This window comes from Arvicanthis niloticus, chromosome 3, assembly GCF_011762505.2.
Source record: "Arvicanthis niloticus isolate mArvNil1 chromosome 3, mArvNil1.pat.X, whole genome shotgun sequence".
NCBI classification, from domain to species: Eukaryota; Metazoa; Chordata; class Mammalia; order Rodentia; family Muridae; genus Arvicanthis; species Arvicanthis niloticus.
In genome coordinates this window covers 76,819,830-76,844,284 of record NC_047660.1, presented here as the reverse complement: position 1 = coordinate 76,844,284, position 24,455 = coordinate 76,819,830, and the positions used below count along the sequence as shown (strand labels likewise).

Below are 24,455 nucleotides of genomic sequence, written 5' to 3'. Positions count from 1 at the left end.
TGAGGGACCCATAATCCAAGCTACAAGGTCAAGGTAGTTCAGAGCCAGACAAGACCCTTGGGGAGAGTTTACACAGCTCCTTCAATTCTGAGACATGAGAATATGAGGCCCAGAGCTTTTGTTAAAGGTCACTTGGCCTTTCTCTACCTTTTTTCTACCACAAAGACTTCTGAAGTGCAATTGTTCAAACAGGTGCTTTGGAGAAAGAATGTCTGGTACACCTGGATAGCAATGGCTGAAAGTGCTGGAAGCTCCTGAGCTCTGGCAGGGATAACTGGTATACCCTGGTGGAATTCTAACTCCAGTACAGTAAGCCTTGTCTGAGCTTATTTTTATGCTTTTATATTCCAAATCTGTAGACAAGGTGCCCACCCCTGAATCTGTAGCCCAATAGTTAGGAAGAACACCAGCTGGTCATTTGGGATGGCTTCATACAATGTCCCAAGGATCAATGGGGATGGGTTTCTCTGCAGCAGAGCTGAGGAACATTCTGAGCAGCCAGGGAGAGGATGCATAGCTGGGCTTGCCGAGGGCAGAAATGAATTCTACTGCCCTCCCTCACTAGCTATGGATAAGTCCTGAGGGCTCTTCTGCCCTAGTTCTCTCCTGGAGTTTCCCTGTGGCTGCCTCCTCTCAGCCGTCCATTCATAGAACTCTGGCCATGAACACTCCAGCTAGTCGTACCCACATTATGCTTTCCTTGTTTGAGCTGCTTTTGGTAATCTGCCTAATGCCTTAATATGCAGGATTACTGATACCTGGGGAAATGCCCATGTTCTGCGGTCCTCCCGCCCAGGATGTGTGAGAGGCTGTGGTGGGCTTTTTCTTCTGTTTCTGGCAGTGGGGTGGGCAGGAAAGGAGGACAGTTCTTCTACCTGTAGGTCTGGGGAACCCTAGGGGAACAGGACCAGGATGATGGTTTGTATGGAGGCATGGAAGTATCTCTTCCCCTTGGGGAGATATTTTGAGTCATGATATTTCAGGGTTTTCAGCCAAGCTGCAGAATGTCATGGTCATTCTTGTGAGATAAAGCTGAAATGGGTATATGGAAATTACAGACTCTCCTCCTTTCCTTAAAGTCACATTAACCTATATGTAGATGACACAGAGCCTTGATGGGGAACAAGTGCTCAAAAATGTTTTGATCAGATAGCCACAGGGCTTGGGCCTCCCTCTCCTGTCCTCCCAGCATGGTCCTCTGTGGTCCCCCATAAGTCTGGGCCTCCTAGGGTACAGAACTATGGGTTTAACTCACTATTCCTTGTTCCCCAGGTGAGGTATCTGTTCAGAGAAACCACTCAGGCTGATGTTTGGATATGAACTTCCCAAGGACAGGTCCAGTTTCACCACCTGTCACCATCTGTCTGACAGGACAGGAGCTCCTCGTGCTGTCTGTCCAGCTGAGGGCATCTGTGTGCAGGTGCTTGGCTCAGTTTGACAGATAAGGAGGGGGCCAGAGGAAGGCATGGGGTATGGCTGGGAAGGGGTCTAAACAGATGGAACACTACAACTCAATGAGGAGCCTGCCTGTACATGCTCAGGGAAAACAGCTTATTATGTAAACCTGGAAAATACGAAACACAGTGGGGGCCATGAGGCCCAGGAGATGAAAGTTTCTACAAAGGCCCTCTGGAGTTGATCATCTGGTCTATCTTTTGGTCCTAAGGCCCTAGAGGCTCCAGCATTGGTTTCCCAGGATGGGAGATGCATCTAGCTTCTTGGATGTTCCAGAGGGAAATGGAGAAGTGATTTGCTTTCAGATCACAACCTTAGGGCATACAGAACCCAGCCAGGGAGAAAAAGGCCTGGTACACCGAAGCCCTGATAAGAGAGCAGCTGAGCCTCTGAGGATGTGAAGGACAAGGAATAAAGTCAGATCTTCTCCTGCATGGTGAACCTTAGCTCTCAGCAGGAGGGCTGCCCAGCCTGTCAGCTACCCATGTTCATTTCCAGTCTGACATTCAACTTCTTGAAGTAGGCTTTATGGTTCTGGGGTGGCTTTTAGAGGATAAAGGACAGTGCTCCTCTGACCTTGATTTAACCAACTTTTCAAGGTACTAAGACCTTGAGGAAGGTCCCTTGAGGTACATGCAGTGCCAGAAGCGGCTGCAATGCACACTTGGAATGATGACAGACCATTCCCAGACCCTAGCAGAGTCAGTCACCCCCATATTCCTTCCTTCCTGTCACCCCCATCCCTGAGATGGCAGGACAGATTTGTGTGCCCCCCTCCTTTTGCTGTCAGACAGTGGGGTTTAAATTCTGACAGTGCCTTCTTGGGCCAGCTGCTTAGACCTGTATCTGGTAAATGAGGACATTAGCACCTACCTCATAGGACTGCTGTGATCATGCTCATAATGGCAGCCAGTGTCATTATCATTACTGTGCTTTTTACTAATATTAGCCAGATCCTGTGCCTGCCAAGAACTGGCTTTCATTTACTGCAGCTCTCTTTCCTGCTCCTCCTCTTTCCCTCTTTCTTTTGGGTTCTCCCTTTTACTTCCCCCTATCCTGCCCCTTCTCCTCCCCATTCTCTTTCCTCCCTCTCTTCCCATTTTCTCTTCTTTGTTCCCCTTCCCTGTTTTCTCTCTCTTCCTTTCTTCTCCTCACCTCTTCTCTTTTCTCCTTTCTCCCTCCTGCCTCTTTCCCCTCTGTCTCCCTCCTTTTTCTTCCCCTTCTTTGTCCTCTCTATAACCTCCCCTCTATCCTCCTTGCCCTCTCCATCCTCCTTCCCAGCCCTCCTCTTTCTTCCCCACTCCATTAAAATGGATTTGTTCTTGCTGAAGCCTGCAGTGTTTAAGTTGTAAAACTGACAGTGGTCTCCCCTGTGGAGCTTCACTGTGTGCATAGGCTTCTGGGTGGACATGACAGTCTTACCTAGACAGGGCTGCTATGTCCAACACGGTGGTTAGGAAAGTGTCAGGGATCAGATGAACACCTCAACTGACACCCAGGAGACCAGTGTGTGCATACTGGGGCTGAGGGTATGAGGAAGCTCTTAGCTACCTATGCTAAGAGCCTCTATATAGGAGTAGCCCTGAACAGTTGTGGCAGCACAGGGAATCCAACGCAGCTTCAGTGAGAGGAGTGGGTGGGACAGTGTGAGGACTGACTTGTCTTCAGAGAAGAAAGGAGAACTTTCAGAAGTATGTTGGGCACAGTGACAAAGTGATCTGATTCGCTTTTTAAAAAAACTATTCTCCTTCCCAGATGGCCGTTGCCTAAACTACTCTTGAGACTGTAGCTAGTCTTTGCTACGTTGTTGGGTTCTTCTTTTTCAGAAACAAGGATAGGATATGAGAGAGAGAGAAAGAGAAAGAGAGAGAGAGAGAGAGAGAGAGAGAGACAGACAGAGAGACAGAGAGACACAGAGAGAGAGGAAGAAGGAGAAAGAGGAAGAGGAGGAAGGGAGAGAGAGACAGAGAGACAGAGACAGAGAGAGAGAGAGAGAGAGAGAGAGAGAGAGAGAGAGAGAGAGAGAGGAAGAAGAAGTAGAAAGAGGAAGAAGAGGAAGGGAGAAAGAGAGAGACAGAGAGAGACAGAGAGAGGAAGAAGAAGGAGAAAGAGGAAGAGGAGGAAGGGGGAGAGAGACAGAGAGACAGAGAGAGACAGAGAGAGGAAGAAGAAGGAGAAAGAGGAAGAGGAGGAAGGGAGAGAGACAGAGAAAGAGGTGGAGATCCCTGATTTAATTTCTTTTCTTTTGTTTCTTCTTTGACTAAGGCTGCTAACAAACCACATCTAACTTCTTCAAACGACCAACAACCACACCCACCCTGCCTCTCAGGGACCCTAGCTAGCATTTATACACCCTCTGAAAAGTTCACAGAACTGCAAAAGTCACACAATCACAGAAATTATCTGCAGCTGAGAAAACCACACTTCTGCTAGAGCATGAGGCAAATCATGGTCAGCTGCTGTAGACAGCAGCCCCACATCCCTACACTTGGGATTAGAACGAAAGCACATTCTTTTAATATTTCTGTGCTTTTTTTAAAGAAACAAAATTCTGAACCCCCCCACCCCCCGCAAATGTCAGTATATCAGGCAGGAGATGTGGAGAGAGTAACCAAAGCCTGGGGTATAATTAACCCATTGTAGGCTTGCAGCTCCTGGCATGGTCCTCTTTAGTTACTTGGACTAGGTGGTTCCCCATCTATGCATACCTGTTGAGGTGTGGTGCCTATGGTGACCTTGGCTTCTGGCTGTGTCAACATGTGTCTGTATGTGCAGGTCCTGGATAGAGGGTGGGTAGCCTGACCAGGCAAGGACAGGAGAGGTGTGATGGTTGCTCATACCCTACCTTGTGCTACCTTTGCTAGCACAAGGCCTCTGGCTTGCACTCATTGCAACATCCTGGTGGTAAGAAGAGAAAGGGCCCCTACTTTACATTTTGCAGCAGGGTAATGTGCTGCATTTCAGCTTTGTGCTTTGTGAGGCTGCTGGCTTTGGTATGTGTCTTGTCCCTAAGGGCAGCCCTGTACCTGAAGGCAGGGGTGCCTTACTGCCCTTCTCTTTATAAAACAACTGTGTTTGGGGAAGTGCTCTTCTCACTGAGCAGGGCATGTGGGATTCAGCATTTACAGAAAAGAACACAAGATTTGGGGGACATGAAATGGTTTGCCTAAAGCTACCCAGAAGAACTGGCCTAGGTGTCTAGTTTCTCAGAGCTCTTTCTCCTGATTCACAGACCTGAGGTTCCTGATGCATTCATTGTGTTCAGTTCAGGGAGTCTGACAGAGAGACTCCTCAGATCTAAGGGTTGGGAGCTGGGGACAGAGTCCTAGGATTGAATCTAGCTTTTACTCTCATGTATCAGGCTAGGGTGGTCCTTACTTCCAGGAAACCCAGCCTCTCTGGGAAAGATGTGTTTTTTTCCCACAGGTCCCACACCCTTTGGCCTTGGGTAGCATGGGGAGCATCTTGGCAGTGACCATATCTGAAGCAATCCTCTTGCTGTGGAGACACAAGAGGTAGTAGAGCAGTTAGAGAGGCTGTGTCTCAACTGGAGCATTGTTTAGGTGGCCTGGGTGAGGGGCCATGTGAATTCTTTCATAATCTTCTCTCTCCTCTGTATAGCAAGGGAGAGCAGTTATAGCCTAAGATGTTACCAGTTTCTGTCTTAGCGTTAAAAAAATTGACACACAAATAGGGTTCACTATGATGTTTTCATGTCTGTATTTGTACATATACTTGTTCCCCTTCCCCCTGATCCCCCTGGTCCCCTCAGATTGTTCTACTTTCATGTCATATTTAAGTATGTGTATTCAGATCTAGATTCCCTACATCAGAGAAAATGTGGTATTTGTCTTTCTGAGTCTGGCTTATTCTGCTTAGCATTCTAAGATGCCTTCCTAAGTTATATTGCTGTTTGGTAGATATGCTCAAATCTCCCAACAGCTGGTCTGTGTGCTGGCCACCAGTGATTGGGGTCCAGTCAGGCTGTCGGCCACAGGTGATGTAAAAGATGTGAGCCCATCTGTGTCCTTGCTGGTGGGAAGTCATTGTGAGAGCAACACTAAAATGAATGTGGAGGACGTAGATAAGGCCATTGCCCAATAGGGTGTGTGCTGGAGGGGACTGAGGCCATTCCACTCTCTGGTGTCTCTCAGCTTCCGATGCCTACAGTCTAGTTAAAGGCTTTCTCTAACCTTGGACTGCAGCACCAAGGTTAGATGAGAGCCCAGCATGCAGCTGTGCCTGGCCAAGGCTAATGGGAATGCAGGACCAGAGGTAGGTAGGGCTCAGGGCTCTCTGAAAAAAGCTGAGTGACTCTTTACCGGGACTCCTCCCAAGGTGGACACTGGTGACTGGGGCTGGGGCAGCTGCAGCACAGACACAGTATCAGGGTTGGAGTTTTGCCAGCACTACTGCCCCACTCACCCTGTTTCTCTGCCTCTTCTGCGTGTTTCTCCCTCCTCCCCTAAGCATCTTTCCATCTGTTTCCATGTCTGGTGGTCGGTCCTCCTGAGGCTGGGGCAGTGTAGTGCGAAGTCTGCTGCAGCAAGTAGAGTATCTCCCCTGTTAAGGGAGAGGCTCACACAGTAACATCCTGGCTGACAACAAGGTCACCCTCTCTTGATAGTAGTAGAGTCCTCTCCAGGGAAGTGGGGAGTTTGGGGGAGCTGGATGGGCACTTTGTCATTCAGGACAAAGCGTGTCTCCCTTCTGAGGCAGTCTGCCATGGAAGATAAGAGGAGAAAACAAAGTCCCAGGACCCAGAAACTGCCTCACTGTGACCCTGGCTCTCCTTGGAAGGGAGAGGTTGGCTCCATAAAGCTTAGGGCCAGGATGCATCTAAGACAGTTCTTGGTTTAGCCTGCCTAATGTGGGAATTCCTCCCTAGCTTTACTGGGTAGGGTCCCACAGTTTTGCTGGGTCCTGCAGAAGGTCTCTGTTCTGTTGTCTCTTTATGGAGGCTTACTCTAGGCCAGTGGCCTTCCCAGAGCCCAGTGGTCTTGGGAAGCTGTGACAATTGGGGTTTCACTGAATACTGCCTGAACTGCTGTGCCTTTCATACCTTCCCAGAGGTGGGGTGCTTTTCCCCACTCTGCACAGAGGAAGCACATGCTCAGAGTTAACATGATCGAAGGGACTAGAGTGCACCCAAGTCCCCATGGGTTCTCTGCTCATAGCCTGAGCCCTCAGGCTCTCTGCTGTCCCAGGTAACACCTGCTGTCAGTTACTGACTCTGTAAAATGGTCTATGAAATGCCACGTATCTGCTAGATTTCTATAGAGCTTAAGAAAGATGAATGTGCAGAAAAGTTTTATATCCTAATTGTTGAAACCCAGTTCTGACTTCATAAATGGGGACCATCACTGCTCTAATAAACTCTATCTACCCCAATACCTCTCATCTCCTTCATGTCCCCAGCAGGGCCACTCAACCCTCCAGGTCCCACCCTCTTTCCTCTGGTATGTGGAATTATAACATTAGTAGAGGGGTGTGGGACTTTGTCTTCTAAGCACAGAATCCCCAGGCTAACCTGGCAGGCTGGCACAGGGCTTGCTGTAGCTCCCTGCTTCTGTGGCCCCTCCCCCAGTCCTGCCTCCCACGTGTGGTAATTAAGCTCACAACATCTAGAGTAAGCAAATAATAACAAGGGCATTATCTTCTGTTAGTTTGTGTTTTTCCTTGCCTATCATAAAGCAATTAAAATAATGAATGCCTTGTAAAACAATAGGTAAGAGGGCTGGTGAAATAGCACACTATAGGCTGTATACCTCTTGTGTTGTGAATTATAGATGCATTAAAACCATGGTGGCTGTGGGGGACTCCCTCCTCTGGGCCTTTTTCATGCTGAAAAGTGTCTGTCCTTTGAGACACCAGGCTCAAGCAACAGGAAATTGGCCCTCCAGGTGGCAGCCAGAGACCAGTTGGCTGGTGTTATGTGTAGCTCAATTGGTAGTGTGTTTGCCTAGCGCACAGAAAGTCCTGCCCCTGATTTCTAGTACTGCATGAAGTGGTAGTGGTGGTATGTGCCTGTAAGCTCAGCGCTCAGAAGTTCAAGGTCATCTTTGTCTACGTATCTAGTTTGAGGCACTTGAGGCTGCCTGAGACCCTGTCTCAAAAACAATCAAGCAAAAACAAACCTAAGATCTTTTGGGTTGAAAGCACATCTTTCCCTTAGCCCTCACTGCTTATTGGCCTGTTCTGAAAGTAGGAAATGATTTTGGCTGAAGAGGCGTCTAGGAAAGTGCTGGAGTTAAGGTCCATGATCTATTTGGCACGAACAAGACCTGTGGTCCTCTAAGTTGACCTCAGGAATGAACATCAGATAAAACTGCAGGTTCTGGAGCAGGTCCTGGCACTCCAAGAAGCTGAATACAACTTGCGCTTTTGATTTGGGTACTAACTCAAGCCTGAGGGCCACTGCACTCCAGTGTCAATGTCACATGTGAGGTGGGACATTTTGGGACTTGGTACTGAGTTCCTGTTATGTACCCTTGGGCACTGTTTAGTTCTAGGGAGCAGGCAACCTGCCCCACCCCCCACCCCATCTCTGTCCCAGTCTCACAGGGCAGTCCCTGAATTGGTGGGAGGGCTAGGTTTCTGGCTGCCAAAGATCACATCCTCCCAGTCCTGCTGGAGAACCACCCCTCAAGTCTCAGCACCAGGACAAGAGTTAACAGACCACTGAGACTAGCCTAGGAGCCTTGAGCAGCAGATGCCACACAAATCAGCAGGTGGCCCGAGGCCTCCTTCCTCCAGGCTCCCACTGGGGTTATTCCAGCTCCTGCAGCGTAAAACACTGGAGAGTAAAATACTGTGCTCATCCAGTCCTACAGCCCCAGCTTCTCAGTCCAACTCTACCAGAGCCAGGGTCAGCCAGCAGGAGAGAAGCTGGAGTCAGGACATCCCCAAGGCCAGCAACTCACCCAGTCCTTGCCAGTTCCCTGGTCTCAATGCGCCCATCCTTCTCCTCACAGAAGGTTTCTGTCTCTGCCTTTGGTTCCCCCTCCCCAGGCCCACTTTAGTCCAAAGCACAATGATCCCCAGTGTTTGTCTCTTTGAAAATGAATACCAGGATTATAAGTGATGAATATAATTTACTGACATTTTCTTCCATCTCCTTCTGCATTAATAATCTCAGTGGGTGTTCGAGTATGGATCTAGTCAAATTTGATTTTAGAATGACGAGTCTTCAGTGTATGTATAACCCCTGTATTTTTGGACACATTTATAGAGATATTTGTTTACCTGAAATTTAAATTTGACTGAGCATCCTATATTTTACTTTGTATCCCCAAACCCAGGGCTCTGGAGGTGACAAAAAGCAGATACTCAGAATTCTTTGTAGCCGTTCATCCAAAGTTTAGATTGTTAGGGGTTGCTTTTGTTGTTGGTGGTGGTGTTTGTTTTGTTTGTGCTCTGTGGCTCAGACTGGCTTTAAATTTGTGGAAGATCCTCTTGCTTCAGCCGCCTGAGATTACAGGTGTGGACCTCCATGTCCTTAATATTTACTATGCAAGCTTTGTGCTTAAGACAGTGTCAGGTGTGCAGCCTGACAGCAGTGTTGGAACAGGGGACATAAATGAAATAAGTAAGTTATGGCGTATAGATAAAGGGTTCAAGAGCTACGGAGAACAGTGAAGCAAGGCGTTGGAAGAAGAGAGTTGGTGTTTTTCCGAGGGTAGTGGTTGACATGCCGAGAGTTCCCGGGTGAAAATCATAAAAAGACAGAGGCAGAAGAAAGCATTGAGCACCAAAGGATGCGGGCATCCTGGGCTCAGCACAGCATGTGCAAATGTGTACCAGCTTCATATAGGCTCTGGATATCTGAAGGCTCCGTTCTTTAAGCGTATTTCAAGTCTGGAAAGGGAAATTTATTGCTTCTTGTAACTCAAAGACCTGGACTTTAGACACAGCTGGATGCAGGCATTCAGATGATGATGTTACTATTCCATCATATCTTTTCTTCATGTTGTCTTCCTTTCAGGGAAGGGTCACTTTCCCTGACTGTTCCAGCAAATGGACCACACTTAAGCCCTATTGGCTTGGCTGACTCTCCCTAGCCCAAGCACCAAGGCATGGAATGAATGATCTATCTGTCTGCAGCATTAATAGAACCATTGAGGGGCCATCCTGAGTCCCTTTGGAATGGCATAGATGATGAGGGAAAGGTGGGGAATTAGTAAAGGGAGGAGGGTTGGTACTATAAAGTCAGAGTGACTTATGCAGAGACTTTGTGGGAATTGTGACTCTTCTTAACTGTTTTGTGACCAGAGACAGGCATGTTGTCCTTTCTTTTAAGGTGGTCAGAGAACAGTGCACCCTTCTATCTGTTGCAAGGGCATTCTAAATGGAAATTTACAAAAGGATTCTTGGGGTGCCATAGCATGCATGTGGAGGTCAGAGGACTATCTCGGGTGGCAGTCTTCTCTGTCTACCTTGTTTGAGACAGAGCCTCTCTTTTGCTGGTCTCTGTTGTGTATGCTACCAGGCTAGTTGACCTGTGAGCTTCTGGGGATCTGGAGATCCTGCTGGCTTAGCTTTCCATCTTTCTGTAAGAGTGTTGAAGTTACAGATGTACTCTACCAAACCTGGCTTTTCCTAGGTTTGGAGGATTTAAGTCTCATGTCCTCACACATGCATGGAAAGTGCTCTACCCATTAAGCGATCTCCACAGCTTGGCTTTAAAAATCTCTAAAGAAAATAAAATCCTTAGCGGTCTCTTCTCCCCCACTTCTGTATCTTTATGCCATATTCTCTCGTCTGGGAAACCCTTTAGGTTCTGATGCTTTATGGGTGAGCATCTGATTTAAATCCAGCTGTTTCCTATGTCTCAACTCTGATTCTCTCTGTTGCCAGGAGGCCCAGAAGATAAACAATGGCTCCAGCCAGGCAGATGGTACTCTCAAGCCAGTGGACGAAAAAGAGGAGGTGGTGGCAGCCGAGGTCGGCTGGATGACATCTGTGAAGGACTGGGCAGGGGTGATGATATCTGCCCAGACACTGACCGGCAGAGTTCTGGTGAGTCCCTGGCCCCTCCTATATGAGGTGGTCTTGTATCTGCAAAGGAGGTTTGCTTGTGAGAGGTGATAATGCTCGGAGTTTTCTCCAGGTCTAGTGGGGTGAGTGGCCAGTGCTCCACTGAGCTCTCAGATCAGCATGGTACTCTTTACACATATCCAAGCCTGCAGTTTGAGGCTGTCTACAAAAAGTAGGCCAGCATTGCGCACTCACGACCTGCTTGCGGGTTACACAGAACCTCCTTGGTCAGTAAAACAGATGTACACATGTGGGCTCAAAAATATTCATGTACACCTATACCTGTATGATCTCAGGATAAAGGGCGGGGTATAGCAGCATAAACCAGAACCATGTTCATAGTTTGTCAGTCTAGGACCCAGGAGTCTACCTATACCGAGAGAGAGAGAGAGAGAGAGAGAGAGAGAGAGAGAGAGAGAGAGAGAAACACAGAGAGAGAAACACAGAGAGAGAAACACAGAGAGAGAAACACAGAGAGAGAAACAGAGAGAGAGAAACAGAGAGAGAGAAACAGAGAGAGAGAAACAGAGAGAGAGACAGAGAGACAGAGAGACAGAGACACACATACAGACAAAGACAGAGTGAGACAGAGAGACAGAGACAGAGTGACACAGACACACAGAGACAGAGTGAGGCAGAGAGACAGAGACAGAGTGACACAGACACACAGAGACAGAGAGACAGAGAGATACAGACAGACACACACAGAAAGGGAGAAAGGGAGAGAGAATTTATGTGTTTTTAGGCACATGCTCATGTGTGTGTTGGTTTGTACAAGTTCCTGCTGTCCTCTAGTGACTGGAAGAACTTGCTAGCTCCTGACGTACTCATATGAACAGCTTCTGGTGTACATTTGTGTATGTACTGGGGGTGGGATATAGTGTGCATGTGTGATATGTATGTATAGGGGTATAATGTGTATGTTCAGGGTGTGTATGTGTGTATGTGTGTTTATGTGTATATATGGTATAGTGTGTGTGGTATAGTGTATGTGTGTGTGTATGTTGGTATAATGTGTATGTGTGGGGTATATGTGTATGGTATAGTATATGTTTGTGTGTATGTATGTGTATGCATGTTGTGTTCTTCTAATTCTTAGGTGCCGTGTTTCTGGCTCTGTTACTTAGGCCCTCCACAGTCAGGGCTCACACAGGCACATCTTATCTGCTTATAGAGAGCTTGGCTTCACCAGTTGGCTTTGTGAGCCCCTGGTTTAGAATTGTGACTAAGGCATGCTTACTGGGGCCAAAGGGCTACTGGGATTATCCATGTTTCAGTGCAAAGAATAGGGAAGAACTAAGCAGGTGGGGGCTGTCGCTTATCCCTGACAGGCTCATGACCCAGCCTAGGTGGCTTCCTTTGCTATTGCAGCCCTGGCTGATGGCTTTCTTGGGGATGCTGGCTCAGGAGTTTCCTGATGATGCACCAGGTGACTTCTCCCCATGACTTTGGCATGTTTTGTGCAGGTCACCTTTCTTGGGCTTGAGGTAGGGGTTCGGTCAAGAGTCAATTGGCTGGTAGGTAGAATAAGCAGGGACTTCATCAGCTACTGGGTCTAAGATCAAGCTAGGACCTGGGGTAGTATGCATAGTTCCTCAGAAACTGCTTCTTCAGTGAGGAAGTGAATGCAAAATGAACAAGGTGAGGAAAGTCTCATTCAAATCTTTACTGACAGTGTTTGGGATAGGTGCCTTCCTCACTGCTGGAAGGAGTGGGGGAGATACTCCAGACCCTGCTTGAGGAACTCAGGGGACTAGACAAATAACCTGGTAGGAGAACTGGACCCTGGGATCCAAGGAACCTTCTTTGAGCTTAAGCAAAATAGTCACATTGGCACTAGCTGAAGGCTGACTTTAAAAGAGGGAGGTGGGAAGTTGTCACTTCAGAGGACAGAGAAACTAGCAAGGTCAATTGCTACAAGGGGGAAAACAGAAGGACAGTTAGATCCTTTGTGAGTCAAGAGAGGATCCGATGAGGATTTGCATGTGGCTTGCTATTGGATGGGCGTGGGGGGGTTGTCATCTATCCTGTCTTCTAATTCCGTAAGTAGGTTTCTGCACAGAGGTCTGAACTTTGCCCAGGAGAGAACTGGGGAGGTTGGGTTCCAGGTCTGCGTATGCTTGTGTGACAGAGGCGAGGCTGTGCCTTCCACATATATGGTGGCTACTCTGCACAGTCATGAGAATGATCTATGATAGCCATACTTTGAATTTTGACTGAGCAATTTTAAGAACAGAAGCCAAAGTAAAGGGGAACATAGCACATAGTGGACAGATATCAAAGTTCACCAAACTGGTATACGAAACATCTCGCAGACATGACAGATATGGGCTGGGAAAATTGAGACGGTCAGTTGGAATTCCCAAATTGAATATACGCCCCCTCCCCCCATGGCTGAGCTTCTCATGGCTGATGTTCCAGTTTCTCCTGCCCACTGCAGGAACTTCATTATGTGATGGACAGTGGTCATATCCATCACCACTACTAGTTCTATATTATTACTAGTGTTACATATATTATTAATCCAGCCTCCCTGTTTCACCCTCTGTCACAGAGATTGCGGGGGCAGTCCACCACAGAAAAGGGAGTCTTGGAGGGCTCTCTGAGACAAACCTGCTTGGGTCTGAAATAGGGTAGGAGCAGCCCTGTTTCAGAGTCAGCTTCTCAGTGAGCTCATACAGCACACGACAGTTTACCAGTGTAATGTATGTCACAGTGACCGTGGCAGACACAGGGTGGCAGGGTAGGCAATGATGTCATAGTTGCACCTGTCCAAGGCCATCGTAGCCAGTGCCAGTGTGTTCATCCGAGCCATCTGAGGGTTCCCAAGCTCCAGCTCTGAGCCAAATGTCTTGTCTGATGAGGTGGGAAATAAACATTAATGGTGGAGTTCTTGCTTAGCATGCATCAGGCCCCAGGTTCAATGATGAGTCCAAAAAAAAAAAAAAAAAAAAAACCGGAGAAAGGCTAAATGTGATGTGCATCTCAGGACTTGGGAGGCTGAGGCAGGAGAACCACAAGTGCAAAGAAATCCTGTGCATATCAGTATCCTGCTTTAGAAACAAACAACAAAACTTGTGAGCAGAGAGAGGAAGGGACTTCTTGGTTGGTCAGCGGTCAGCTAGGAAAAGTGCCTAAGACAGAAAGCTTGCTCACCGTCTGGTTTTCCCTTTCAAAAGTAGATGAGCATCTTGAAAGCCAAAGGGAGGAAACGATGTCTTCAAGGAAAGCAAGTTGTATGAACAGCACGTGGTACATCAATGGACTCTGCAGACTGGTCCAGTGATGCCAAGGGCCAAGAAGGCCAGGGCGCTGAGTTCAAAGAAGGCCTGGAAAGTTGCCTGGAGGCGGCTTGTCTGGCCTGAGAATACCAAGCTAATGAATTTGGGCAGAGTTTCTAGGACAAGATTTTGACAGTAGGGTGCTGTGGTTTTCTATCCTATAGCCACCTAGGCAGGGATGGCTACTCAGAGGGAGAGCTCCTGAGACAACTTAGGGTAGTGAGCTGCTACCTTAGTGATAGAACACTAGGGAAGACAAGGCTTGAAGTGTAGGTAAGTCATGAGGTCAGGGAGGTAGATAGGAGTGATATTGTACAATTGGGGAGCATAAGACCTGCACTCCCCAAACACATCAATACTGCTAATGTACCATCAACCACGTTATGGAGAGCATCTTGTGATCCCTGCACTATGTCAGCCCTGTTCCTTGCCATTAGTTGAAAAGGCATGGGCCCTGCCATTGTATTCACTCACATATCCTCCACCCTGTTGTGGTCTAGTTCCATTCCTGTTGCCATGATAAAACACCCAGACAAAAAGCAATTTGGGGGAGAAGGGGTTTCTATCAGCTTATAATTCCAAGTTATAGTCCACAGCGTGGGGAAGGTGGCAGGAACTCCAGGAAGCTTCGAGACTAGAGAGAGAATAAGTACATCATACCCACTTGGTTGCTTATTTGTACTCAGCTAGGTTCCTCCTTTTAGACATTTTGGTAACCCCTGCCTAGAGAATGGCTGCTGCCCACAGTGGGCAGGTCTTCCCACATCATTTAATTTAATGAAGACAGTTCCCCAGAGACATGTCCACAGGCCAATCCACAGCAGACAATCTCTCATCAAGTCTCTTCTCAAGTGATTCAGTGTTGTAGGAAGTTGACAATTACAGCTAACTGTCACATAGGGGCTCATCACAAGGAAGTAAGCTAATCTTGCCAAAGAATTCATATCTCCTTCACAACTGAGAAAAATCAAGGCTCAGGGAGGGATTTTGCTTGGAAAACAGAAAACAAAGCAGCTGTTGGTGGCAGAGCCAGCTAGGTAGCTACATGGACTTCAGATGCTCAGCTTAGTGTTCCTTCTGGATTATGACTGCCTAGGTAAGGACAATGCCATTTCTAAGTCACTACCGGATGTTGCTCTGAGTATGATAATCTAATATTACTGTTCTAGACCCAGTCAGGTCTGAGGCCCCAGTCTTGACCCTCTTAACCCTCATAGATAGAAACAAGTTCATCCCAATCCTTTTTGCCTAGGGTTATCCAAGGTGTCAACTGATCTCTGGTCTCCTTGAAGAAAATCTGTCCAGGGTGCTGGATCCCCTTGAAGTGATGGATTCCTGCAGCATGGAGCAGTGTCTCAGAAGTCTTTGAGGAGTATATAGAGTTGGGCTTGTTCTGAGTCCAAAGCTGTTTTGTTTTTGTTTTGTTTTTGTTTTTTTTTGTTTTTTTGGTTTTTTTTTTGAGCTTTCCAGATGTTTATCCGTGTGACAGTAGGACCAAACCAGTACTATACACTGGCTGTTCAGTGTCCTTTTCCAGTTGTTTTTCTTAATGCATGCTTAGGAGCTTGGCCTCCACATCTGAACTCCCTTTCACCTGTCTTATTGTTATAGGTGAGACTTTTAAGGTTGGAATATGGTAGGTAAGGTCTAGCTGGGGAAAGAGTGCTAGGTAGCCTAGATTATTTGTAACAACCGATCTCACTGGCCAAGTACCACATTCATTTGATAAATGGTAATTTCTTAACAGCTCTGGCTGTGTACTCTATACAAGCACAAAACAGCAAGCAAAACCAAACAAAATCAACTGTAAGTTACTCATACTGTTGTATTAAATAGATAATTGTACAGTTTCATCCCAGGAATGATAGGTGGTCAGCAATGTTCAGCTGGGCCTCAGCACTAAAGTGGTCAGTTCTTTGACTCCAGGGTTTCAGGTCTCAGTCTCTCTCCTTAGGACCAAGCTTCCTAGACAAAAGCCCAAGAGGCTGATGGGCGAAGCTCTCTTCTGAAACATAGGCCTGAGCCATAGGATACCAAAGTGATGCAATGCAGACAAGGTTGTCTCTTCCTTTGTTTCATTTTTTAAATTAAAGAATATTTTATTTAAAAGTTTTAATTAAAAAAACAACATGATGTGTGTGTGTGTGTGTGTGATATGCTTGTGAATATATAGGCTTATGTGCCTGTGAAGAAGGATATAAAGACCAGAGCAAGACATCCAGTGTCGTCCTCCACATTGTATTGCCCTGAGAAAGGCACTCTCTCTGAACTGAGAACTGACCATTTTGGGTAGGCTGGCTTGACCATGGAGCTCTTGTGATATGCCTGTATCTGTTCCCACTCCACCATGCTAGGTTGGAATACGGAGCCATGCCTGGCTTTCTACCAAGGTGTGTTAGGGATTAGAACTCAGGTCCTTATGCCTATTGCATAATAGCACTTAACCACTCAGCTATCTCCCTAGCCTCCAAATTAATGACTGTGAAAGTAAAATTAGGTCTCTCTGTTTGCAGGTCTACCCTCAGTGTATTCAATCAATCACCTATAAAAAATATTGGAGCAAAATTGCAACTCATTGAATGTGTGTGTCCTCTTTTTCTTTCCTTCATTTTTTTTGTCATCCCTAATGAACACAGTGGAGCAGTTATTTCCATCCCATTTACATGGTGTTAAGTATTACAAGTAATCTAGGGATAGTTTCAAGCCTACGGGAGGATGCGCGTAGGCTTTCTGCAAGTACTACACCATTTATATAAGGGACGAGTGCATCGTTGGATTTGATACCCACAGGGAGTCTTGGAAACAATCTCCCACAGATGCTGATGGACAATCGTAGAACAGAACATGCTTATTTTAGAATTCTGGAACATGTTGGAAGATTCACTGAGAAGTTCCATTTTAGGATATGGCGTTGGCCTACACTCAGTGAGACTTCAATATGAAGGAAGATGTCTTTAGGATTCTCCCCAAATGCTTGGGCATTGCTGAGGGCCGCATTGCCTACACTTCACCTTATTTACCTCAGGCATACACTCCTGGAGAAATTAAATAAGGTGCTTTCACTAGAAATCATGGATCTGTCAGCTAACACCATGATGATTCTTAATTGGGAAAGGGATAATATCTCTCTGGTGGCTGCTGGGAGCCAAGGTTGACCGGCCCCATGAGCATAGAGAAGCCCAGGTTGGAATTCTATGTGGGCTCATTTCTTCCACTTTTCTCTTTTTCTATTCTTTTCCCCTCTCTGTCTTGAGTTTCTTACTTTCCTAATTGACACACACACACACACACACACACACACACACACACACACACTGTTAGCTGTTTCATACAGATTAAGACCTTGTAAGGCTGAAGTGTTATCTAAAGACAGTGGGCAAGAAACACCCGGGCCAGCTTTTGTTTGTTAGTTTGTAGTTTGCAGTCTCACAAACCCAAAGTCAATATAGATATTGTAGTTCAAGGCTGGCAAATGTTCCTCTTGTGAACATGTTAGGCTCTGTGAACTAGGCAGACTCCATGTTAACTACTTCGTCTGCCATTTTGGTTTGAAAGCAGCCACAAACACCCACACTGCATGTGTGTTACAATAAAACTTTATTGATAGAAGCAGGTGATGGGCCCATGTGCTTTCTCTCATAAACAGCAGTTTATCCTCTTTATATATCAATCAAAGGGCAGAAATGACAGTCTTATAGAGTAAGAGTAATAGTAGTGGAGAGTCCACTTACAAGGAAGAAGAATGTAGATATGCACACATACACACAAACACAAAAACATACAAACGCTTTGCTCCCCTCCCCCAATCTCCATAGACATTTCATTTCTGAATAGTCACATTCATTTCCATTGATCCCAGAGCAACTGTCTCTCAAAGAAATCTGTCTTGTGGCTAACAGTAGCTTTACTTCAAGGTCTGAGCCATGACTGCATTGCCTAGACTTCCTGTCAAATCTATGATGGATGCAGTGTTTTGTGATTCTCTTAAAAGACCGATTTCCCCGACACAGTAACTGGCTCCTTGGGCGAAGACAAAACCCTTAGCATCATTCATTTTAGTTCATTTCCCCACTTGCTTGTGCTCCTACACTTGAACGTTGCTCCAGGAAACATGCAAATATAATTCCACCGACTGAAAACATTTGCTATTTGCTCCTATGTCTAGGGGAGGCTTTATCAACGTATAGAGAAACAAAATGCCAGTCTCACCCTTTATTGTTCTAAATAGGTCACATGGGTGACATTTGATACATTACGTACCCAGGCTGGGCCATTTCATTCTTATCATCAGGGGCTGAAGAGAAAATACATGCTCAGCATGCCTTTCAAGCAGGAGTCACCCTGTTGGGTTAATGGGGTAAAGTCACTGTGCTATCCTGCTCAACTGTTTGAGCCTGGCACTTGATCAGTGCCCCCGAGGAGGGGTGCACATGGGCATGACGAATCTCCTCTGTGATATGTGTTACTGCCCTTCATTACTCACTATCCGGGGGTGGGGGGTGAGGCTCCTAATGCTGGCCGCACCTCTCAGGTGTATTCTCTCCCTTATCAGGGAAGCATGGTGGCAAATTTGCACACAACACACATGTTCGTTTTCTTCTCTCTTCCATATATCAATCCTTTATCCTTTCACAGTTTTGGCAAAGCTACATAAAATTGTCACTCCATCAACAGTTACTCTGTAGAGGAGCAAGAAGAATCTTTGGGGGTTGTATTATGGGTAGCTATGTGTTACTGCTTCTCTTCTGTCCTATTGGAAGCCAACAAGTTTTATTGACATGAACACTGGAGGTGTGGAAGGGAGGGGGCTGAGTCAAACGACTCACATAGTAATTCACTACGAGGACTTAAATTATGCCTCTTTATTTTATCCTGTGTTTGTACGTTGGTGTTAGTCAAGAAATCAGAGATGATATATTACATTTTTATATGATTAAGTAAGTGTTTTGACTTTGATGGAAGAGGCAGCGGAGTTATGACACTTGTTACTGGTGACCTAGTGCCATTTATTCAGATGGAAGATTATGTCGCAGGAGCGGTTGCACGGAGCAGGCTCCCACCGCAGGGAGCGGAGCGAGCTGCCTGTTGCTGGAGATGTTCACAATTGTATTCTGACATAACTGCCGACAATTGGTCAAGCTGAATCTCCATTGCTTTAATTAAGTGGCATTGAATGCAAGAGATGCATTGGGATATAAATGATTCTCTGGGAACTTGAACAGACTTCATTTCCTATCTGATTTTGGAGATTGCCCATCCATGCCAGCATATAGATGCTCACAGAGCCATCTGGAGCAGGAGAGTAAAAAAAGTCTATTTTCATGCAAACTTCTAGTCTTTTTTTTTTTTTTTAAATTTAAAAAGCTATAATCATTCACTTATAATATTCTGGGGGCAGGGCATGCCACACTAAATTAAAGTGAGAAGACAACTTGTTAGAGTTAGCTTTCTACTTCCTGTTATCATTTGGGTCCCTGTGAGTGAATTCAAGTGGTCAGACTTGGTGGCAAGCCCCTTTACCCATGGAACCCCTTCACTGGCCTCAGCAGCTTCTGTTCTTATTTCCCTGTGGGACCCTTTTCCCATGGCACAGGGGTGATACTGTTGAACCTACCCAGCCATCTGATGGCTCTCACACATGGGCCAGAGTGGCTTACTGCTCTGTTTGTATAGCTTAGGCGCAAAAGATAGTTTTTCACATTTTCAAATTACTTTAGAAAAATCTAAAAAATATTTCGCAACATGTGAAAAGTGTACAAAATTCAAATTTCATTGCCCTCAAATTTCAATTGTTATAAAGCCATGCAAGTTCATTTATAGTGTGTCTATGGCTACTTTTGTGACACAATCCAGTGAAGACTTGAGAAACATCCATAGAGTCCCAAATACTCACCAGCCTAAAAACAATTACCGTCTGGCCCCATGGTGAAAAAGTTTGTCATTCCCTTTGAAACTGGTGAAATTCTTCCCAAAGAATTTTCTAAGTTGTCCACTGCATAAGGTAATAGATAGGATGTAACATTTTTGCAGTCTCTGAACAATGCACCTGTATTACTCCTGTAAGCTCAATTCAGTCTCAAGTAGGGAGTAGAAAGAGAGAGAAGCTGGACTGAGTGGCCCCAGGCTTCTAGCAAGTTCTTTCTTGTTTGTTCTTTTAGCAGGTTCAGCCTAGGGGCTGGGCACAGTCTGCTTCTGAGATCACCAAAGCAAAGTTACCTCTTGTACCTACTCATACCCATCCTGTAGCTACCCAAGGCCCTTCACCCAGGACATTCACAGCAGTGCCTTTCCCTCTCCCTGACTCCTTGTGTGAGGGCCATCCTGATGCAGGTCTGTAGGGCAGGTACCTCAGCCCATACTGGTTTCTGGCCTGTAAACTAGCACTCAGTGTACCCAGCTCCCCAGTGTGCCCTGTAAAAAGCCCAGCTGCTAATTTTACTAGCCAGCAGGTTGGCTCCTCTGGCCTCCCCAGAGCATATGGTAAAAGGAAGGATGGCCTTAGAAATCAGACAGCTCTGGAGAAAGGGAGATCCTTCTGGCCCAAGAGTTTTATGCTGGCCCCACAGTGTCCCTAGACACTGTTCATGGTACAGTAACTCCTCTCCCTTTGGGTATCTGAGAGAATGGTGGCTGGATAGGGATAATACCTACTTTTGTCGTTATCTCAGGCTTTTGCCTATCCACTTCTTGGGAACTAGTCCACACGTGTTTATTGGTATATTCCAATGGCACATCTCTTTTCACCCTGCTTAGCCTCTGTTGGGCTGCAAGCTAGGAGTTCTGCCCTTCAAGCAGGAATCTGACTGGGGCCTGTCTTCTCTTCAGCTCCTTGAATCACTGGCCAGGTCATCAGCACATACCAGGCAGTGAGATGGAACACTTTGTGACAACAAATATTCTGTATTCCTGGCAAGGAGTTGCCATGCTGTGGTCCTTGGAATACACAGGGCCTCTGTGTGTGTTGTGGCTGAAGCTGCAGCCAGACTACCATCCCTGTCTAACCTCTCCTCAGGGGCTTTCATTCTGGGCCAGGAGCTTCATCTTTTGAAGCCACAATTTCCTCATTTTGCTGGTGGGGAGAATGTCAGACTCTGGGTCTTCCTGTTGGGGTGATATGTTCATGAATACATGCCAGAAAAATGCCTCTTATATGATTAGTGCCTAATAAACATTGACCCCTATGGTTTGTGTTACCTGTCAGCCAGGGACCATGTTATAGTAGGCTGTCATGGAGAGCCACAAAGGCAGGAAGGGGAGAACAAATCCTTTCCAGAGGCAGAAAGAAAGAGAGGGAGGGAGAGGGAGAGGGAGGGAGGTGGAGAGGCGGAGAGGTGGAGAGAGGGAGTGAGACTGGGAAGGGTCTGGCCTTTCTGAGACTGGACTGGCTCATGCCAGCCTGACTCACCGTTGTCAAGCTGGCCAGGAAATTCTCACTTCATATATACCCTCCCTGAGCTGTGCAAGAGCCAGAGGTGGGGTTGTCATTGTGGGCATGTGTGTCACAGAAAAACCTTTGACAGGATAACAGAACTCATGGAAAGAGGGTCAAATGCATTCTCCAAGCCCAGTCTTCCCTGGAGATAGAGTGACCCCGACAGGGTACAGGGCTGATTTCAGTGGGCTTGTCAGCACCATATGTGAGGTATATGTAACAGCCATTGTGGTGGCCACAGACTCATTGAAAAAGACAAGGAAAGGTGTGGCATTTTGGCAGAAGATGTGGGTGAACATAGTGTGTACATGAACATGTACAACTATACAAGTGAAGCATGTCCTCTGGGCTCAGTCAAACACCCTGGGTAACTATAAATTAGCCACCATTTGAGGCACCACATACCTGTTGTTTCTTACAGATTAGAGAACTCTGAACAGCACAAAACAAATAAGGTGGAAAAACAGGATGCTTGGATTGGCTTGGATGCTGTGGGGAGTCCCTCGAGCAGCTCTGGGACCTCAATGTTTCTAATTCTAGTCTCAGATCCTGTGAATCCCTGCTGCCAGGTCCCAGGTGCTGAATAAATACATTTATATGACTGACATCAGCCGGCCTTCTGTCTTACTGCCCTCCTGCCTCTTTTTCTTCCTTCTGGACCAGTAAGAGCTGGTGCCCCCTGGAGGCTTAGAATGGAATGGGCGGTTCGGAGATTTTCAGTTAGGGTGGTGCAGTGCTTTCTCCACCTTGCTTCTCAAGTCCTCAGAGGCTTAGATGTGGCTATTTGTGAGAGGATAAAAATCTCTTAGTGAGCTGTGACTGTCCTTAGAACCTCCATTCCAGCTGCGAGAAAGTTTAGTAGAGAGACTCAAAAATAGAGGCGGCGATGGTGATGAAGTCGCTCACACTAGGGACCACATGCAAGCTGACGCTTCCGAGTTTAGTTTGCGAGGCTATGTTTAGGAGGAGGCAGACGGACTCGTGCCTGTGGGCCCTAAACACTCCAATCTGGAGGACTAGAAGCCCCATTTAGATAGTCAGGTTCCAGAAAAAGGCATCTTCCAGAAAAGACACTTTTAGAGAAATGACACCACCCAAAAGCCACCATTTGGCCTCAGAACTTTTTTATTATAAGAATTGTTCTTTCTAGTTTGGGTACAGAGAAGGAAGGCTTGCCAGTTGTTTCTTGCCTGTCTGTCTTGAGAAATCAGAACACTCATAAACTTAATTAAATGTACCCAAATCTCTTATGCACCAGGGCTCTCTTTTTGAGCATCTAGTTAATTCCAGTTAATGAAATTAGCCATGTGCTGATATGGACAGTCCGGGGAGATGAAGCCAGAAACCTCTGGGTGGAAGCTCGGGTCACAGTGTGTAAGCCTGCAAGGACATGGGTTTTCATTTAACCCGGGACTTCTAAGGTTCCTTACATCTATGTGCCTCTGCCCTAGGCAAGCAGACTATCAGGCTTTTCGTGTTTGTAAGAGATGGGTTAATCCAGAAAGTAAATGGACTAGTCACACTGGCCTTTCCAGAGGCATGGAAGCCCAGGATCCAGTAGACTAACAACAAACTCTCACCTCGCCATGGTCTCTGCCCTCTCTTTCCATGTTTAATGTCTCCCACCCCCACTTTTTTGTGACTGTGGATAGAGCAACTTTCCTAAGGAAAGTAGGGACTAGCTCACTGGGAAGGAGAAAAAACAATTGCCATAGTTACCTGCAGTTACAGCAATAATGCCATGAAACAGAGGTCAGATCACAGAAAGTGGGTATTTCAAAGGGCAGCAGTTGCCTGGTTTCTGGCTGTTATCAAACCCTGCTAGATTTGTTGGCCTGTGAACTTGGTTTTGTTTGAGATAGAGTCTCCTGCTCAGGGGCCTACAGTTCATCCAATAGACTAGAATTGATGGCTATGGAGGCCAGAGATCTGCCTGTCTCTGCATGGAATTTGGAAGACCCCAAGAGAGTGGTCCTGACCATCCTCCTTGCTTCTGGAGAAAGGTCTGGATGCAATGGATTTATTGGAGAGTCAATGCTGAACTGGTTTTATAGACTGGACACTTAGAGAACTCTCTATCTGGGTTTCTGTCCCTGCCTAGAGGACAACCCCTTGCAAAAGGAAAGCTGCTGCTTTCAGTGGCTGTTAGGGAAGCTACCATGATTTTATGGCTTCCCTCTAAGCTGGGATATTGGTAAGTTAGTTTCTTAGCCACCTCAGAGTTTAGAAGGTTTAGATTGATGGTCTGGAGAGGCAGATCTCTTGGTCAAGTGCTTGCCTCATAACCACAAGTAATCCCAGTTTAAGCTCTCTCACAGAAAAGCCACATGCGATGGTACATACTTAATAATCCCTGTGCTGGGGAGTCAGAGGGGCCACTGAAAGGGAGACTCCATGTCAAACAAAACAAGAAACAAAAGGTGCCTGAGAAATTGCATTTGAGGCTGTCCCCTAGTCTTCACAAAAGCATATTTCTCTGCTCACTAGTGTGTGCGTGTGCGTGTGCGTGTGCGTGTGCGTGTGCGTGTGCGTGTGCGTGTGCGTGTGCGTGTGTGTGTGTGTGTATGCCTCTGGAACTCCAGGCCCTGTTTGAGATCAACTCACATACAAGACCAGATCTCTTTTGTCAAAAGAACTAATGGTGAGCAGAGAGCTGTGTTATAATCCTGCCTCTGCTGTAACCTTCCTGGGTGACCTTGAGCAGGTCAGGACCTCAGAGTCTCCATGGGTAAAATGATGAGTATCAGGTGTTTATGAGCAGTTCCTTCTCAGGCTCCCCAAGCTCTGGGCTTCCACATCCTCCATCTTACTTACTATGAGAAAGGCCTGTGGAACTTGCTTTAGACCTGTAAGGCACTTGGCCCTGTGTTCAGCACTGGGAGAGCTGCACATTAGTCTTTTTCTTGGCTGTTGGTCCCACTGGGAGGATGTAGATAGATCTGGGAAGTCTCTTCCTGGCCTTCCACACAGGTTAGTGAGTGGTATAAAATCTAAACTACTTCCCATGGCTTACAGGCCTGAGAGATAGGGCCACTGCTCTCCACTTACCTCCTTTGATCTTTTCCCTATCTGAATGTCTTCCACATAGGCACAAACATACAAAGGAGGGGAGCATCTCTCTAGAAGGGATTGTGGCCATGGAGTTGACAGGAGGAAGGATGCCATGCGAGAAGGTCCTATACCTTCTGATTCTGAGGAGCTGGGTTTTCATTAGATATTTCAGCCTTGGAGTCTGCATTAGATATTAACTT

General features: G+C 46.6%; 1 protein-coding gene across 18 annotated transcripts in view; it reads left to right on the top strand.

The window, feature by feature from the left end:
• Kcnma1 (potassium calcium-activated channel subfamily M alpha 1) overlaps positions 1 to 24,455 on the top strand; it is a 691,955-nt gene that overhangs the window by 184,604 nt on the left and 482,896 nt on the right. For all 18 annotated transcript variants that reach the window (XM_076931239.1, XM_076931244.1, XM_076931240.1 and 15 more), the window contains exon 2: positions 10,312 to 10,473. In XM_076931239.1, the coding sequence (XP_076787354.1) occupies positions 10,312 to 10,473 (162 nt within the window). The remainder of the gene's footprint in view (positions 1 to 10,311; positions 10,474 to 24,455) is intronic.